Source organism: Harpia harpyja, chromosome 16, assembly GCF_026419915.1.
Source record: "Harpia harpyja isolate bHarHar1 chromosome 16, bHarHar1 primary haplotype, whole genome shotgun sequence".
Lineage (NCBI taxonomy): Eukaryota > Metazoa > Chordata > Aves > Accipitriformes > Accipitridae > Harpia > Harpia harpyja.
Genome location: NC_068955.1, coordinates 5,685,944 through 5,702,943, shown reverse-complemented (window position 1 = coordinate 5,702,943; position 17,000 = coordinate 5,685,944). Strand labels below are relative to the sequence as shown.

Genomic DNA, 17,000 nt, shown 5'->3' with positions numbered 1-17,000 from the left:
TAAAAATCTAATAAGTTTCCTCACTGAATTAACATTACAGACCTGTAGCGGACTTTTACACCCGCTCTGGTGGCGGCAAGAGCACTCCAGGCATCTCCCCAGGGAGCGGTGCACTGGGAGAGCAAAGCAAGGCGAGGCTGAGCATGGCTGCCTGCTCCCCGGCTTCTGTCCCCTCTCCCCCAGGTGACAGGGGACACCTCCCCTCCAGTTTGGCAGATCTGCACATCCCATCACACCGTAAAACACATGGGACAGCTGCTTTGCAGCAGGCTGATTTATAAAGCAGCATTCACAAGCCACCAGTGCCCTTGGAAGATGAAAGCGGGAAATGCCCCGTGCCTCAGTTTCCCTTTTGTAAAAGGGGGATAAAACTCAGTTATTTATGACGACAAGGTTATACTTGTCATTAACCTTGTATCTCCCTGGGGCATCCACAAAGATCATGGTACGGTAAAGCAACACCAACACAACACCAACGCAACAAAGCCAGGCTGGTTTGCTGCTGAATGCATTTTTGGCTCCAGCTGGCCAGTCCTGTGCTTACAGGGGATAAATCCTGGGTGCTGCAGCCAGTCCTGTCTCCCCTTGCAGAGGAGAAGGAGCTGAGTGAGCAAGGCAGGGGCTGTAGTGCTGCCAAGGCGGTGGGGACAGAGCAGGACAAGGCCAACTGCGGGGCCGGCGTGGTCCCCAGGGCGGCAGCACTCACCCAGGCAGAGTTGGACTGGTTGAGCTGGTTGAGCATGACGATGGAGGTGCAGCCGTAGTCGTACACCAACCGCCAGAAGTCGGTGGTGGTGTTCTGCAGCGGGTGCAGGGTGACGATGAAGGCAGCGCTCTTGGTGTAGCTCTGCAGAGAGGGAAGACAAGCGTCATTAAGGACATGGTGGCGGCGCTGAAGCCACTGCTGTCACACCCCGAAAAACCACAGTGCAACCAGATGAGTGCCACCAAAGCCGTCTTATCCAGAGCTGGCGTCCCTGGCACGGCCTCGGTCCCTCCATGCACTGGTGCTGGGGACATGCTATAAAAATAGGTCTCAGCGATCCCTGCCCTTGGTAGGGATGAAAGCACCCGCTTTCTGCTCTCAGCTCTTGCAGGGAAGGGTGTTTCACAAAAATAACTGGGGAAAACAGTCACCTTTGAGCCAAGAACAAGCAGAAGCTGTGCCTGCCAGATGGCCCCAGCCCTCAGCTCTGCACCCCAGTCCTGAGCAAAAGCGTCACCCACAGCATCACCCCCATAGTGCCCCAACACCTCTGGGCACTGAGAGCAGCAGAGAGGCATCGGGCTCCATGGTCGTTAGGGGCAGGAAAGGAAACCCAAATGAAAGGCCCCTAGAGACTGCAAGAAGGAGGGGGAAAAAAATTGGTTGTACTTCTCATTCACTCTTCAAATGAGATTTGTCCCCTTGGTCATCCTGACGCCGGCTTGCCAAGGGAAGGGGAGCCCATGGCCGGGCTCGGCACTGCATTAACCAGACTTTTAAATCAACACACTTTAGCTCAAGCCTCCTCAGATACATGAACAGAGCGGAAAATGTTCTGTGCCCACGAATTAGCACAGCTCTCCACTAACGGGGAGTCCTCTGGCTGCTGCAAAACCTCCTCATTTAGCTCACAGCAAAGCTTTTATTGAACCTTTCCCCTGTCCTGTCCATGGGGCGGCAGTGAGATCCCCGGCTCTCAGTGAGACCTTTCCGCCCTTGAGGAGGGCGACGACAGCAACAAGGTGAGGGAGATTTCATCAGGTGTCGACCAGGCTTGCCTTGGCACCCGCAATCCTTTGGCACTGGTGTAAATGACGGCAGCCGGCACAGAGCAGAGCACGGCTCTGCCAGCCTGCTGCCGGCACCAGCACCGAGCTCAGCACCGGTGATGGGCAGCACAGACCAATCTAACCTGGCAGATGGACAGACTGAACTGAGCAAACCACTTTGGCACTTAAAGAAAATGAGACTTTTTTTTTTTTCCCCAAATAGGGAAATGGGTTTTATCCCTTCAGCGAGAATTTCATCCAAAGGGCTTTTTCTGTCTATAAAAAAATTTTTATTCTCTGACCCTGCAGCAGAGATTAAGGGAGGCTCAGTGATGTATAAAAATTAAATGGATATGCAAACACCAAACAAGCTGAAAACAAAGCTCCCATCCCACGGTAGCCAAAGCCTGCAGTCCAACGGGTGCTGCTCTCCAGCCACCAACAGGCACCTCCGCTTTACAAACTGCTTTTTGCTGTGAGAGCAGGTATCAGGGAGATGAGATCTGCACAAAGATGCACTGTGATAAATCACCCGTGGGGTGAAAAATGCAGGGCTCAGCCTGCTGCCAGTGCTCAGCTGTGACCAGGAGGGTTCGGGGAAGGTGCCTGGGGTGCAGCAGGGCTCAGCACTGCCCGTGCAAAGCACCCTGCCTCGTTTCAGGTAGAAGAAAGTGGTTTTGGTGATAAATGACCCAATCACTCGGTGCGGGCTTGGAGCCTGTGCATTCCTCTCTGCTCTGCTTTACGGTCATCGGCAGGTAAGAAATAGCTTTGCCGTTACGGGTGTCCTTTCTGACTGCACCGGGGGGATGCACGGCAGCTCTGGGAGCAGTTCAGAGCCCCCTCAATTCCACCAGAAGGATGGGCAGGAGGATGCACGGCAGGGGCTCAATGCTACCAACCAACCCTTCCCAGAGCTTCCTCTCCCTCCTGTGCTCCATTTTGCTAGGAAATAAAGGAAGACCCTTTGTGTGCAGCTTGCAAGCGCAGGCAAAAAGCTCTTTCAAGACAATCAAGATGCAGCTACACAAAAGAAGGGGTGAAAGACCCTGCTACGCTGGTCCCAGCCCTTCCTCCCCACACACACAGCTGCCACGTGAGTTCATGCCCTTGCGCAAAATGAGGCCATAAATTCAAACCGAGCGAGGTTTTGCCTTTAAAAGCTGCCCGAGACAACCTGAACCGGCCCCCTCCCTCCCCGCAGCACGCTCACATCGGTTAAGGCCGCGTTGATGTAGTTGTTGCTGTCTCCGTCCACGGAGATGAGGAAGGGAAGGCATCGGTCGGGCGGCAGGACATCCATGCTGCGGTTCCTCTCCCGGTTGCGGGGCAGGAGGGCGATGCTGCACTCCTCCACGTCCAGGTGGGGAGTCACCGAGTTCAGGGTCTGCAAGTACACGTGCTCCCTTTAGCTCCTTTCCTGCCTACACCGGGGCCAAAACCCCTGGCTACTGCTCGTCAGAGCCTGCTGGTCCCCAGAAGGGTGAGGAGCGAGGGGGTGTTGCAGGGAGGGACGCAGAGTTTTGGGGGCCACTCACCTGGAACTCCTCCCGCAGCTGCGAGGAGTTGCTCTGCGGCTCTATCCTCACCATCTCCTTGTAGGTGGGCTTGAACTCGCTGGCAGGGATGCTGGTCTCCCCACACAGGCAGGCTTCCAGGATGGCGTCATGGATGAAGACATACTGCTCCTTTCGGGGGGGAGGAAAGGGGAAAGGGCTGAGCCTCTGCAACCTGCCGGTGACAGCAGCCCCACGTGTCCCCAGCTGTCCCCAATGCCCGCTCACCTCCGTCTGTATCATGTTGATCCTCCGCGAGCACAGGGTCTTCACGCAGTTGTAGATGTCCACAACGCCCTCGCACTCAGCCATGTCCAACATAACATCCAGGACGATGTAGCAGCCAGTTCTCCCCGTGCCAGCACTGGGGATGGAGGAGGAAAACACAGCAAACACATTCCCAGTCTGCACAGCATCCACACGCAGCCCGAGACGCCGGCAGGCACGGAGCAAGGTCTGTGTGGGTGAGGGCTTGACGTACGGTCCCTGCCCGAGAATGTGGGGGCAGCCGGGGTCCAGGCAGGGCTGCCAGGACCCTGCACGCCTCCGTAACCACAGCCCAGTTTTGCCTTAAACCACCCACCCTACCACCCACCCAAACACACCACTGCAGCAGCCTGGGGGCTGTGTGATGGTCAGGCTGCAGGTGGGAGGGTGGGCACCCATGTCTAAGGTTCATCTTTACTTTAAGATAGCAAAACACATGCTTTTTGCAACAAAACAGGCAGCTAAACCATATGAGTGCCGAGAGTCCTCTGGGATCCCATCCCAAAAGGGCAGAGGAGGATGCTCAGCACCGAGCCCTGAGAGCGCAGGGAGGTACCCCTGGCACAGAGGGGGTCCGAGTTCCCCCAGGGGAGACCCTTGGGTCAAGGCTCAGCCCAGCAGGATGCCTGGAACCAGACACCCCAGCAGCAGTGATATCCCAAATCCTGGCATGGCTGGACTCACAGCCAAAGATCTACTGATGCTGTGACCCCTCCGCGACACGTCGCGAACAGAACTGCTCCCCCCCCCTCCCTCCCCCCCGCTCCTTTCCTACAAAGTCTTTTCCAGTGAAATACTAATTTCTGGGGCTGATGAATCACTCGTCGTCATTATCAGTGATTACAGGCTACGGGTACTAATCACACTCACTGTTGCCGGTGAATGAATACTGATGAGGCAATTGACAGGAAGAAATCAAATAAAAAAAAAATCCCTCCCACTCATCAGCTCCTCCTTGTTTGCCCAGCAGAGGAAGAGCCATTAACCCATATTGTGGGGATGCCTGCTCAGGGGACTGAAAGCCAGCACTCCCGCTCAGATATGCCACCGGTCTCATCCCAGCTCTGGTGTCCCGGTGGCTGAGCCCTGTGGGGACAGCGCTGTGGGTACCCCAGGAATGGGGCTGTCCTGCTGCCCCCCGCCCGAACCCTCTCCCTTAGGCGAGACCCAACATCGTGACATTGCCATCGGCAGCGGTTGACCTGCCCGTCCTCCCACGCCACCCTCGCCCAGAAGGACAGAGCTGTGTCATCGATAACGGGTGCTGGGGCAGTCCCCAAAACGTGTTGCTCCCTCCTGTCCCCCTGGACCACCTGCAGCCCCCCATCCCTGCTGCCACCAGCCCAGTGGTGACATTGTACAGCTGAATGCCATCGTAGAGAGACATTCAACCCCACGCCATCAGCCCCAGTGCCTTCCCTGCCTCAGTCACTCCTTGTTACAAACCCAATTTATACGCTGAGTATTTTAGCATCATTCAGAGCTTTTAGCATCATTCAGAGCCAGAGGCTGAGCACCCACCTAAGACACAGCGTGCTGCCTCCCGGGGCCATCCATACCCCCCAAACCCCATCCCGGAGGGGGATGCTCCCCCCACAGCTGGCTCTGCCCCACAGCCACACACGTACCTGCAGTGGATGACGATGGGGCCAGCATCGGGCGGTGTGGATGCCTTCACCCTGCGGATGAAGGCCAGCAGCCCCGTGGCGTGGTAGGGGACGCCGTGCTCGGGCCACGACGTGAAATGGAACTGCTTCACCTCGTGCCGGGCTGAGTAGCCCCGCTGCAAGGGAAGGGCAAGATGGAGCGAGGCTGCATGGGGAGGGCAAAACCACCCAAATACCTAATTTTCTTGGGATCCATGATTTTTGCCAGCTCAGCATCCAGCCAGATAGACCACACAGCGGTTGGCCGCTTCGACAGCCCCACAGCTCCCTCCTCCACAGCTGCAAGAGGGTTAAAAACCAGCTGAGGAGGAAGAGAAGGTGGCGGGAGCAGCCATGGGTCATGAGCATCTTTGCTACCTGCCCTATAACTAGACAGTAATTTCACATTCCTGTAGATTAAGGGGTAAATCGCACCGGCTCCATCCCCAGGTACCATGCTGGAGAATAATGGCCACATAACCTGCGCTTCAGCCCGGAGGAGAAAAAGCATCCTTCACCTCTGTCGCAATTACACGGTGCTTGCAAGGAAATTAAATACTCGCTCACTGACGAAACCAAAGCAGGCCTGAGCCGCTCGCCCCGGCGGAGGGCACAGAGCCAGGGAAAAGGCAAACAAAGAAGCTACTGGCATCCCCAGGATTCAGAAGTTGCACCTCAACTGGGGGTGAAAGCCCCATGTTGGGGTAAATAAATAGGCTATTGATAAATGCCAATCTAGTGATGGTTAGAGATGCCCAAGGTGGTCGGTTCTCTCCCTGCGAGGGCAGGGTCGGGCAGGTCGCGGCCGGCAGGAGCAGGACCATACCCTCTCGAGAGCGAAGGTGCGGACGGCATACTCGGCCAACGTCTCCGACTTCACCAGGGTGATCTTGATGTCCCCATACATCTCGGAGTCATCCGGCCAGTATTTGGAGCATTTCACCTGGAAGGAGAGGATGGGATGGGGTTTTGGCTCTGCGGAGGAAGCTTCTGGCAGAGCTAGAGCACACAGGGAGAGGAACGGGATGGGGTCCTTACCCGGCCCACCTCCACCAGTTTGGTTATCATCACGATGCTGGAACAGTGCTCCTGCCACACCATGCGCCAGAAGTCATACACCATCTCCTGCTTGGGCCCTGCGGGATGGAGGAAAGGCCACCGAGGATGGATGGACAGCACCGGTGGAACCTGGCCACGGCAGCACCGCGATGCCACTGCGTTTCCCTTCCTACCTCTGTGGCACTAACACCCCCACAGCATTTTAAGCACCCTTTTCCCCCAGGGACGTGCGGTGCCATGGGGCAGCAGGAGGGGTGGGAGCTGATCCACATTGCTACCACCTCATTTGTCCCCAGATTGGTCCAACTCCCTCCCCTTCTTGCCCACGCAAGGATAAATCCCACCGGGGATGAAACCCGGCTACTAAATCGAGCTGCTGAGCCACTGGCCGAGAGGGCAGGGGAAGGAGGCAACTCACCTTGTGTGGCTATGAAGTGGTTGGACCTGTGGTAGCCCTGCAAAGGAAGCAGAGACATCAGTCCCAAGTGAGGGGGACACATTAGGGCACAGCCCCGTAAAACATTTCCCAGTCACCCAAGTGGTGGCAACTGCCCAGGTCCGCTGGGCCAGGTCCTGGTCACCGGTGCGGTGCTACCCACTGCTGCAGGAGGAGGTTCAGGAGCCACCCTGCACCCAGTGCACCCTGTCCTGGGGGGGTGCATGTCCCACATCCCACAAAAAGCTCATGTAACCCCCAACCCTTATGCCTGTTCTGTACCAAAATCCCCAGCAGCACCCCGCAGGCATCCTGGGGTCCAACAGCTTGACCCCAGCTCCTGCTGCCGCCACCGACATCGCTGTCGAGCATGGAAAAACCCTGCTGTGAGAGTGCCTTTAATGATATCCCATCTCACAGCAGCCGCATGATGTGGGTGACGGCCCTGCTCCCTTCCTTCATCCCAGCACCTTACTAGGGCCATTCCCAACTCTTAACAGGGATGTGCCAGCCCAAAGAGCATGTCCCAGCGAGGCCACTGCCAAAGGGACCAGGCACCCAGCGTCCCACCCCTCGGCCATGGGTCCAGCAGAGTTCAACCATGTCACATGCGTGGAGGTGATGGCAGCTTCTCCATCCACCATAGGTCCTTTCACGGGGGATTTTTGTGGGTTGAATTCAACCCCTCCTCCAAGCACACGGGCCCTGGTTCCCATCACCCTGGGGAGGACGTGCCACGGAGACCTCACTTTCCCCTTCCCTGGACAGTATCCAAGTTTATCCACACATTTTCCCAGCCTGCCTCTCCCAAATGCTATTTAATGCCACGCTGCCCAGTACGACGCCTGGGATGAGACAGGAGCAGAGAGAAGGGAGGAGAGAGGAACCGTCTACTTACTTCTCGGTTAATCCGAATCTTAATGATCCCGTTGGGACACAGGTTTGAGAGAAAAAGATCAGAGACAGAGACATTAGTGAGGCACAGCTCAAGACACAGGTTAGAGCACCAGCCCCAGAGAGGGTCATGGAGAGCCACAGGGGAGAAAAGACACATGGGGACAGGAGACAGGCACGTGGATGCTGCTCAGGCACAGGGAACCCATCACGGTGGCATCAGGCCACCGTTGACAGGCGATGTCCTCTGGGCAGGAGGGAAGAGTGGGATTTGCTGCTGCTTCCAGGAGATGCTCGAGCCCTGTGCCCGACAGAGTCTTCCTGCACCTCCCCTGCTCTCGGCATCGCTGGAGGTGACAGGGAACATCACTCCTGGGGGACATCAATCTCCGAGGACACCAGGGCTGAGCTCTGCCCAGACCCACATGCACTGCCAGTATCGGGGGGTATCCCAGTGTGAGCCTCCAGCTGGTCCCTCAGCCCCCTCAACCTCTGCATCCTCTGCCCAGGGAGGAGGGAGATCCATGGCCACGAGAGCAGGCAAGGGGAGAAGAAAGGATGGAAAAGGGGAGGAGAGAGGGAATGAGAAAAGAGGGACAGAGCGGAGCAGAGAAGGGAGAGACAGAGCAAGCAGAAATTGCTGATGAGCATAAATAAATCAGGCAGGCTCTTCATGGCGTGTCTCAGGGATGCACAGATCAGCCCAGCCTGGGCTGTCTAAGCTCCTCCAAGCGCTGCTGGACAGACCCTGACAGTTCACAGGGTCCACAGGATGCTCCTGTTCCAGCCCAGACCCCCCCCGGAGACAGGCGCCATCCCCACTTACATCGATGTAGTTGGCGTTGATGTAATCTGAGTTGGGATCACCCAGCAGTGGGTGCAGCTTCACTCGGTGACGGTCATCTGGAGAGCAAGTGGAAAAGGGACTATCAGGGCCTGGGGTGGGTAAGCACAGGGATGGTGCATCACCCACCAGGTCCCAGGGCTCCCAGGCACCCTTTGCAATCATTTTGCACTAGGAATCTGCAAAACGCAGGCAGGTGGGACATATTCAGGAGCAATAAATATAAGCTGGTGGAGATCTTTCCAAAGATGGTGGTTTAGACCAGCAGGGACACGAGCGAGCAGCTTTCAGCATGGCATCCCCCCGAACTCTACCCAGTCCTGCCAAAGACAGAGGGCACCCACCCTCCAGCACCCTGCCGTCCACCCTGGCAGGGCACCAGGATGGCCAGAGCCCAGAGAGGTGAGTGGAAAGCTCTGTCCAACCTTCGGTGTCCACCTGGGGCCCCGGACAATGCTGGAGTAGAAGGGATGAAGCTGCGCACAAAGGACGTGGAAGGTGGAGAGCACCAGAGCTCCTGAAGCGCCAGGCTTGGTGTCTCCATCCCTGCAGGAACGTCACAGGAGATGCAGCAGGGAGCAAGGTGGCCGTGCCACACCGACTGGAGGGAGCTGGTGAGGAGCATCCTCCCTCTGGTGGGGTCAAGCCCTTCCCCAATCTTCTCTCCTAAAAACTCATCATTTAACCCCTTTGTCTCATCCTGCATGTCCACATGAGAAGCTCCCTAGGGAAGAGCTGCAGTTTCTCGTAGGTCCATACAAGAAAACACATTCCAGGTTATCCAGGACCTTCCAGCACCACCGTGAATATCGTGGTGATGTTATCATCACCCCAAGATGTCCCATCCTCAAGAGTTATCCAGCTCCAGCACTCCTATTTGTTCTGGTGTCCGATGTCCAACAGGAGCTCTCAGGCTGGGACCCCCACACTGAGCAAGGGCCTTTCTGCTGCCCTTGACCAACCAAACCCCACCAGTTTATTCCTTGCCATGGACCGCACACCTACCAAAAAAAGCCCCCAAAGCCCTTTAGAAGGGTTTTCAAGCTGCTCCGGGTGTCTAAGCCTTTGCTAAAGGCACTTACATGTTGACACGTGATCCTGTCTCCCTTTGGTCTTGTCTTTCTTCTTCGAAGCATCCCAGCCTTCAAAGAAACTCTGTAAGGGAAGGATGGCCATCAGGACCCGAGGGCAGGTCTGTGGGGTCCCCCCCAGCCCCACAACCTCACTAGGGAGCAGGGCAGGCAGGTCGGTCCCTCCACCCCAACACCTGGGTCTTGCAGCCCCAGCTCCATCTCCATAGCACGCTCTGCCAGCTACACACTTCTGTTTCATCCACAAAATGCTCCATTTTCCAGCAAATTATAGACTGCCTGTTTTTTTTCCAGGGTTGGTTGTGGTTTTTTTTCTAAACCTCCCTAGTCCCTTTCTCTCCCCAGCACAGAATAGGTTTGTGTGTAATAACAGTAACATTCATAGATTGGCATAAGAGGAGGAAAGTGGAAGGAAATTACATGTTTTCTCCCCTCCCATAATATCTGAGCGCTTTCAAATGACTAGTTCCAAGAACATACAGCAGCTTTTCAAGGAGCACTAATGATTATAGCAAGCCCTGGTTTGTCCAATACATGAGGGGGGGGGGGGGGGGAACCACTCCCGCACTTGAAACAACTAAGCATTAAACAGTAATTTCACTGGGAAATTTCAATCGCCAGACCTGTGGGACACCAAGTCGTCAGGAAATTAACCCCACTGGGTGCACTGCAGCAGAGGCGTGCAGAATAGTGCGTTCCGTTACAAACACTCCAGCCCAACGAGGTGGGATGGGCACGATGCGGCCAACAACCCTTGGGGGGGGGACTTCCCTCCCCCTGCGATCACCCTCTCCTGCGTCCTCTCCCTCAGGTTCCACGGTCTTAGGAACTGCCAGATTGTAGAGGATTTGCTTGTCCATGCTTATCACAGGACAAGCATGTTGGAGAGCAGAAGAACACGACAGCGTCGTGCCCAAGAGGACCTGAGAAAGGGAGAAGCATCCCCAGCCCCTGCGGAAAAGGTGGGATGACGCACTGCAGACAAGAGAGGTGCAGGCTGGCGGGCAGAGCTGGTCTGGCTCATCTTGGGGAGCTGCTCAAGACGACGATTAAATCCTGAGCTGTCGGGACCACAGGTTTGATCCAGACCCAGGGACACCCTTCCTGCTGTCCAGAGCACTGCAGGTTCAGGTCTGGAGCATCTTCTCCTTGCACACGGGTCCTACCCATGCCACCTCATCCATCCTACCTCCCGCCCTCCCCGTGACGCCAGCACAAGATGCTCTCACCTCGTACTCCTGCTTGAAGCCGTAGCCTTCTGCCGTCTTCATCTGGTTGATATGCTGGAGGAGATCCGCCACCCGCACGGCAGGATGGAGCTGCCCGGTGTGATACGGGGACCCTTTGCGGCCGCACTGGCGGCGGGGGGAGCCCCCCAGCAGGCTGCTGGACTCATTGACCACGCTGCTGCGCTGGTCGCCTGCAGAAGGGGAGGGAGAACCAGGGCTGTCAGGGGAGCAAAGCCTTGGACAGCATCCCTGTCACCTCCTCGCACCCACGGAGGGATGAGAGGGCACCTGGAAACATCTGCGGGAGATGCTGTTGCTGCAGCCGGTCTCTCTCTGGGGACCACAAGCAGTCCAGACCCACCTTGCGCTCTCTGCAGCTCTTCCTACACCACAAAGCTGAAAATGCCCATTGCAGCCTTTTAGGACCACAGCAGATCTCTTGGAAATCAGTGGGCAAGATCTTAAGGGGGTTAATGAGCTTATTTCCCATCGATTGGAACAATTAACTCCCATGCAGACAAGTAAGAGCTACGTGCCCAAATATTCACACAAAGTCCTGACTCAAAAAATCGCATTGCCAAAGTCTCCAGCCCAGCTTAACAGTTAATTTCCCTCGCTGCTAGATACCGGCGCCTTATTCCTAGCACTGACACAAATGGAGCTCGCTGCTGTTTAATGGGGGAGTTTATGCAGTATTTACCTGGTTTATGCCTTTGCTGTGTAATTACCAGCAGAGCCAGACTAAGACCTTGCCTGCATTTGTCAGGGCAAGGTCCCACACCGGATCCTGAAATGTGGGTTTGCACAAAACCCAATGCTCTCTGCTACTGCCAAGAGATGTGGCAGGCACGGATCCTGCAGCGGCAGGCACGGATCCTGCAGCACCCTGGAACGCCGTCTACACGCTGCTGGGAAGCAGCTTTGCAAGACGGTGCATCCTGGATGCGGTTTCCCCTAACAACACTTCTAAAAACCACCCTTGCCATCTCGCTCACAAAGCTCCCAGGCTTGTTTTTTTTGGTCTGCTCGAATGCAAGGAGCAGCCCCTCACCCCCTGCCTGCACTTCCCGGCTGCCCGTGCAACACGGGTGCAGCGTGGGCGCAATACGTGTGCAACACGGGTGCAGCACATGCACAGAGCAGGGTCTCCATCGGGCATTGCAGCCCCCAAGGAGACGATGCTCCAACCTTTTTGCAACCAGAACCATCTCCCTTTCAGGCTGCCAACATGTGGTTGAACGGGCTCAGCTGACGGGCGTGCCGGCCACTGGGTTTAATGAGAAATTAATTGCAGGTGTTTGCGAGGTGACAACGGCTCCGCACAGCCACACACTGAGGACCTGCTCGGGTTTCTGTGAGAAGGATTAATGACTTTTTTTTCAATGCAAAGGAAACTGAGGCATGGTGGGGAACAGCCCCCAGCCAGTCATGGAGCAGCCTGTTCATCTACCTTCGTTAATTAACGATGCTTGTAGGCAGGGGGTGGCCACAGCTGTCCCCAGCTGTGGCAGACAGCCCCAGCTCCTCACATCTCCTCCTCCACCCTCTACCAAGCAGAGGAATGAGGAGCAGCCAGCAGCAGAGCAAGCAAGCGGGTGGGAGCAGGATCCGGCCCCACAGCCCCCTTCCCTAAAGAAACCGAGGACCAGCAGCCCCAGCTTAGCCTGCTCAGAGACCCACCAGCCTTTGAGCGTTTCGAGGACAGTAACCAAAAAATAATACACCTAGCTAGATGTATTAAGAGGAGGGAAAGTTTGCCCTCTGGGGTTCTATTATCCGTGAGACAATGCCAGGAAGCGTATTAATCCCGCAGCCGGTGGAGAAGAGCCGTGTGTAAGCAGCATCTTGAAGTTACTGTAACAGATGTTATTAGCATATGGTTGAAACTGGGGCATCCAACGAGTTATTTTACAACTAAATCAGCACGGAGATGCATACTCCAGTGGGTGTTAAATTATCAGTCTCCCTCTGATGTGAACACAGTGGCTCTTTAACCCTTCGAAGCCCAGGGCAGTGCAGAACACCGCGGAGCAGAGCCATGCCGGGTGTGCTGGGTGAAGGCTGGTGCAAAGCTTTCAACCTCAGCATAGGGGAAGAGTTGGGGTTCACACAGCTTTGGGGGGCTGCAGCCAGTGTGTGAGCCCACAAATGGCTTCAGCCCTCCCAGCCACAAGCTCAGATCTCTGCTTCGAGAGGTTTCGATGCAGAGACCCAGCTCAAGCCACCCACAAGTGTTCTTCCTTCAGCAAAGCCTGGATGATAATAAAAGCTACTACAGACACCAATTAGATCGATGCCCTTGGAGGTTTGCACAGGGCAAGGAAAAGCCTGCAACGTGCTACACACATCGGGCTAAAATAGATGCAATACCCGCTACTGAGCCTTAGATAAATATTTCAGCTGTTTCCAGGATATTTAGGGATTATTGGGGACCCTTGCTGCAGCTGGACAGGAGTGGGGAGGATTCCGCGGTTCCCCATCCTTACCTCGGTTGCCGTAGTTGTGGGTGTCCATGAAGGAGAGCCCCAGGCGCTCGTCCTCCTGCAGCGTGCTCTGGTCGGTGAAGCTCCTGTCGATGGCACTCATCATGTGCGTCTTCTCATGACGGTAGTTAATGGTCGCTTTGGTCATGTTGACAGGTTTTCTGCAGGGGGAGGCAAAGGGGAGGAGGGGGAAGAAGCACACACAAGCAGGGCTGACCCAACGGTGCCGTAAGATTCCCCCAAAGCTACCGGGCTTGGATTATTTCAGGGAGCAGGACAGATATTTCCACCAGCGGTCAGCACGCTTTGGTCTTCTCGTGCTCCAGGCCAGTCACAGCCCCACACGGATCATCCCTCGCTGGCTGCAGCAACTCCAGCTGCTCATCCTCAATGTCCCCTCCTGTCCCCTCCCCAAAATGCCCAATGGCTGGAACAGCCGGGAGCACTCCTTGTGCAAGTGAAGGCTTTCCCCGGCCAGCTGGCATTGCACAGGAGAGCCCCGGCTCTCCCCCAGCCCTGTTTCTCCAGGCGTTACCCACCCATCACCCCACACCACTCCACTGCGACATGGACCATCCAACACACCAAGCGCATCACTATGCTGCAAGAAGCAGAAGGACAAGGACCTGTTGGAGTGGGTCCAGAGGAGACCACAAAAATGATCAGAGGGCTGGAGTACCTCTCCTGTGAGAAAAGGCTGAGAGAGTTGGGTTTGTTCAGTCTGGAGAAGAGAAGGCTCCAGGGAGACCTTATTGCTGCTTTTCAGTACTTAAAGGGGACTTATACAACAGATGGGGATAGACCCTCACAGGGCCTGAAGCTATAGGACAAGGGGTAAGGGTTTTAAACTAGAGGAGGGGAGATTTAGACTAGATATAGGGAAGAAATTTTTTACGACAAGGGTGGTGAGACACTGGAACAGGTTGCCCAGAGAGGTGCTAGATTCCCCATCCCTGGAAACATTCAAGGTCAGGTTGGACGGGGCTCTGAGCAACTGATCTAGTTGGAGATGTCCCTGCTCATGGTAGGGGGGTTGGACTAGATGACCTTTAAAGGTCCCTTCCAACCCAAAACATTCTATGATTCTAAAACCATCCCAAGGGGCCAAATCCATCCCAAGGGATGGGCTGGACCCCCTGACTGCACATGTGCTCAGCACCCACTGGGGGGGCTTTTTCTACCCCCATGCAAGGTCCCCATTAGGCACCTAACAAAGATGCTGGGAAAGTCCAGGAGCTCTCACTGGAACAGAACCTCACACCCCAGATTTGAGACATTTAGGCAAAAAAACCTGATTGAGTGGTTTTGAGCGGCAGTATCAGGCTCCCAAGAAGCCAGAGCAGGGATTAAACCAGGGAAGGATGCACAGGAGATTTGAGTCCATGTCGGCATCTTGGTGGGGCTGGGACACTGCAAGACGCTGCCAAAATTCAGAATTCAACCTGGAGTCGCTGACCCTTCCCCTTTACGCTGCTTTCAGTCTCTAACAAGCTCAGCAGCATTATTTTCCCTGAGCCAAAGAGGCCCTTAAAATGTACTCAGCAGAGAAAAGGACTTGTTGGAGCAGCAGGGCAAGGGGGGCAGCCGGGAGGAAGGGCAAAGGAGAGAGAGAATGACAATTACTTACGGGTAATAGGAATAAGAATAGTAGTTCCTCCTGGCAAGCGTGCAAACAAAGAGAACAGCAGAAATTGCATAAGCAGCTTTTCTCCAGCATAGAGAAGGGGGGTTACGGGGCAACTCAGCTGCCGGAAAATTAAATGCACCGTAAAGAAACCTGGCTCCCCTTCTGCATCTGTAGGTTATTTACTCCAGACAGGAGCCAGCATCCCAGCAGCAGAGCCCAAGCACCGGCTCGCAGGGTGACTATAATCCCCGCACTGGCGGTGGGGTGTCCATAGTACCCTTGTCCAAGGGGTTATTCCACTATTTTTAAGACTGAACAGCAAATGTGTCCAAAATGTAGGGCATCCCCCGGGGAGCTGGTTAGGGGCCAGGCAACCCCAGTGGGAGAGATGGGGTTGGGATGTTGAGCTTCCAGCTCACTGTTTATTAGGGGCGAGTGTATTCCAGGTGTACATTCCCATTCCACCACATCAGTGTTTTTCCAACAGCAGAACACTCCAGAGGAGATTTATGAGCTCGTCCCAGCTTCCCAACAGCCCAAATTCAGGGCATTCAGCACCGGGTCTCATTTGTGGCCCTGGTTTGTCCTTCAACAGGTTCACCCCGGGATGCTGAAGCAAAGCTGCTCCTCCTCTTCCTCCTGCCCCGCAGCACTGGCAATACAGCAGCCACACTTGTGGCTTCCTACCCACAGCATCACTCCCGAAAACACATCGACACTGCCAGCACTTGTTCCATCAGGGACAGATCCGATGCCGTACGCATGGGCATCAGCCCAGAGCAACAGCAGGCGGGGAGCCACGAGCCAGTCCTGCACCCCTCACAGCGTACAGGAATACTACAGCCTTGCTTTTCCAGCTGGTGTAAATCAGCAAGAATCCTTTCAGGGCAAACGAAGCCATAAAGAGCTTTGCAGATTTACATGGGCTGAGGTTGTGCCCTGCTATTTTTCTCTCCCCCCTGGCTGTTAACATACTTTCCTCCCATCATCCCGAGCCCTGCACGGGGAAGGCATTTAATTGCTGCCCTTTCTCTCCTGCTTTGAGAGTCCCCCCCCGGCTCGGCGCCCGCCTCAAGCCCCACACGGTAAGAAGCCGCTTTCCAGGGAGCTGCACCCAAGCGAAAAGCAGCGGCCGCAGCCCCAGTGCTCCCGGGGATGTGTGTCCCGAAAAGCCCTCGCCCTCCTCCCTCCCACCCCACCGTGACGGCCATGGCCGCATCCACGCCGGCTGCGCTCAGCTCACCAGAAAGCAGGGACCCCAGTGCGGGTGGGAGAGCAGTTTGGGGGTCCCCAGGGACCACCAGCCCTGGGAAAACCTCCCCTCCCGCATGCGCCCAAATTTTAATGACTCGGAGCCAGCTGAACGCTCTCAGCCAAGAATTGCTCACGTTTTGTCAGAAGCTCGGTGGTTCCCCATTAAAACAAGCCCAGGAGGATGCAGGACGGTCTGAGCACCGGCATCCCAGGATGGGCAGCCATGGGCAGCCCCCTGCCCAGCTCCAGAGGAAGGGGGGATGCTGCCCTCCCAATGGTCTCGAGAAACCAGAGCCCAGGACAAGAGCCAGAGTCTGCCCGGGTATTTCAGCATGACACACCACACTGCTTTCCAGGCAAGAGCCATGGATGGAGTTTTTTTTCCAGACGTCACCCCAGAACCGAGCACCCCTGGGGCTCTGCTCCCCCCCGGTGCTGGGCGCTCACCTGCCATCTCAGGGGGCTCAGCAGAGGGGCGATAGCAAAAATGCCTTCCCCTCCTCCCCATCTCCGTGAATGCCAGCTCGATGCGAGGGAACTGTACACAGCCCCATCCCTAATCCACCCCGATGGCAGGGTACCAGCACGGCCAGACCCCAGACAGCAACGGTCACTTGGATGGATCCAGCCCTGGGCTGGCCAAGGCAGTGGGGAAGCCCAGAGACAATATCTCAGTGCGGATTAAGTTGAGTTTTCTAATTTTGGGCTGGAGGGGTGCAGGGCTGCATGCCCTGGGGTCCCCCGGCTGCTGTTAGCAGGGGGAGAGCTCACGGGATGGGGACAGCCGGGCTCAGCGCCTGCCCAGGGCTCCTCCGAGCCTGATCCTGGCCAGAAGCATTTCCATCAATGCAGAGAAAAA

At 56.0% G+C, this 17,000-nt stretch overlaps 1 protein-coding gene across 4 annotated transcripts in view; it reads right to left on the bottom strand.

Annotated features, from left to right (window-relative positions):
* PTPRU (protein tyrosine phosphatase receptor type U) overlaps positions 1–17,000 on the bottom strand; it is a 77,741-nt gene that overhangs the window by 20,464 nt on the left and 40,277 nt on the right. The window contains exons 15-28 of one of the 4 annotated variants that reach the window (XM_052811171.1): positions 14,888–14,917; positions 13,264–13,421; positions 10,778–10,968; positions 9,540–9,612; positions 8,440–8,516; positions 7,618–7,635; positions 6,702–6,738; positions 6,263–6,360; positions 6,051–6,167; positions 5,207–5,361; positions 3,540–3,675; positions 3,294–3,443; positions 2,969–3,142; positions 707–847 (exon numbers count right to left, since the gene is read on the bottom strand). In XM_052811171.1, coding sequence (XP_052667131.1) covers positions 707–847; positions 2,969–3,142; positions 3,294–3,443; positions 3,540–3,675; positions 5,207–5,361; positions 6,051–6,167; positions 6,263–6,360; positions 6,702–6,738; positions 7,618–7,635; positions 8,440–8,516; positions 9,540–9,612; positions 10,778–10,968; positions 13,264–13,421; positions 14,888–14,917 — 1,555 coding nt within the window. The remainder of the gene's footprint in view (positions 1–706; positions 848–2,968; positions 3,143–3,293; positions 3,444–3,539; positions 3,676–5,206; positions 5,362–6,050; positions 6,168–6,262; positions 6,361–6,701; positions 6,739–7,617; positions 7,636–8,439; positions 8,517–9,539; positions 9,613–10,777; positions 10,969–13,263; positions 13,422–14,887; positions 14,918–17,000) is intronic. The other 3 variants (XM_052811172.1, XM_052811173.1, XM_052811174.1) reach the window with 3 other exon arrangements.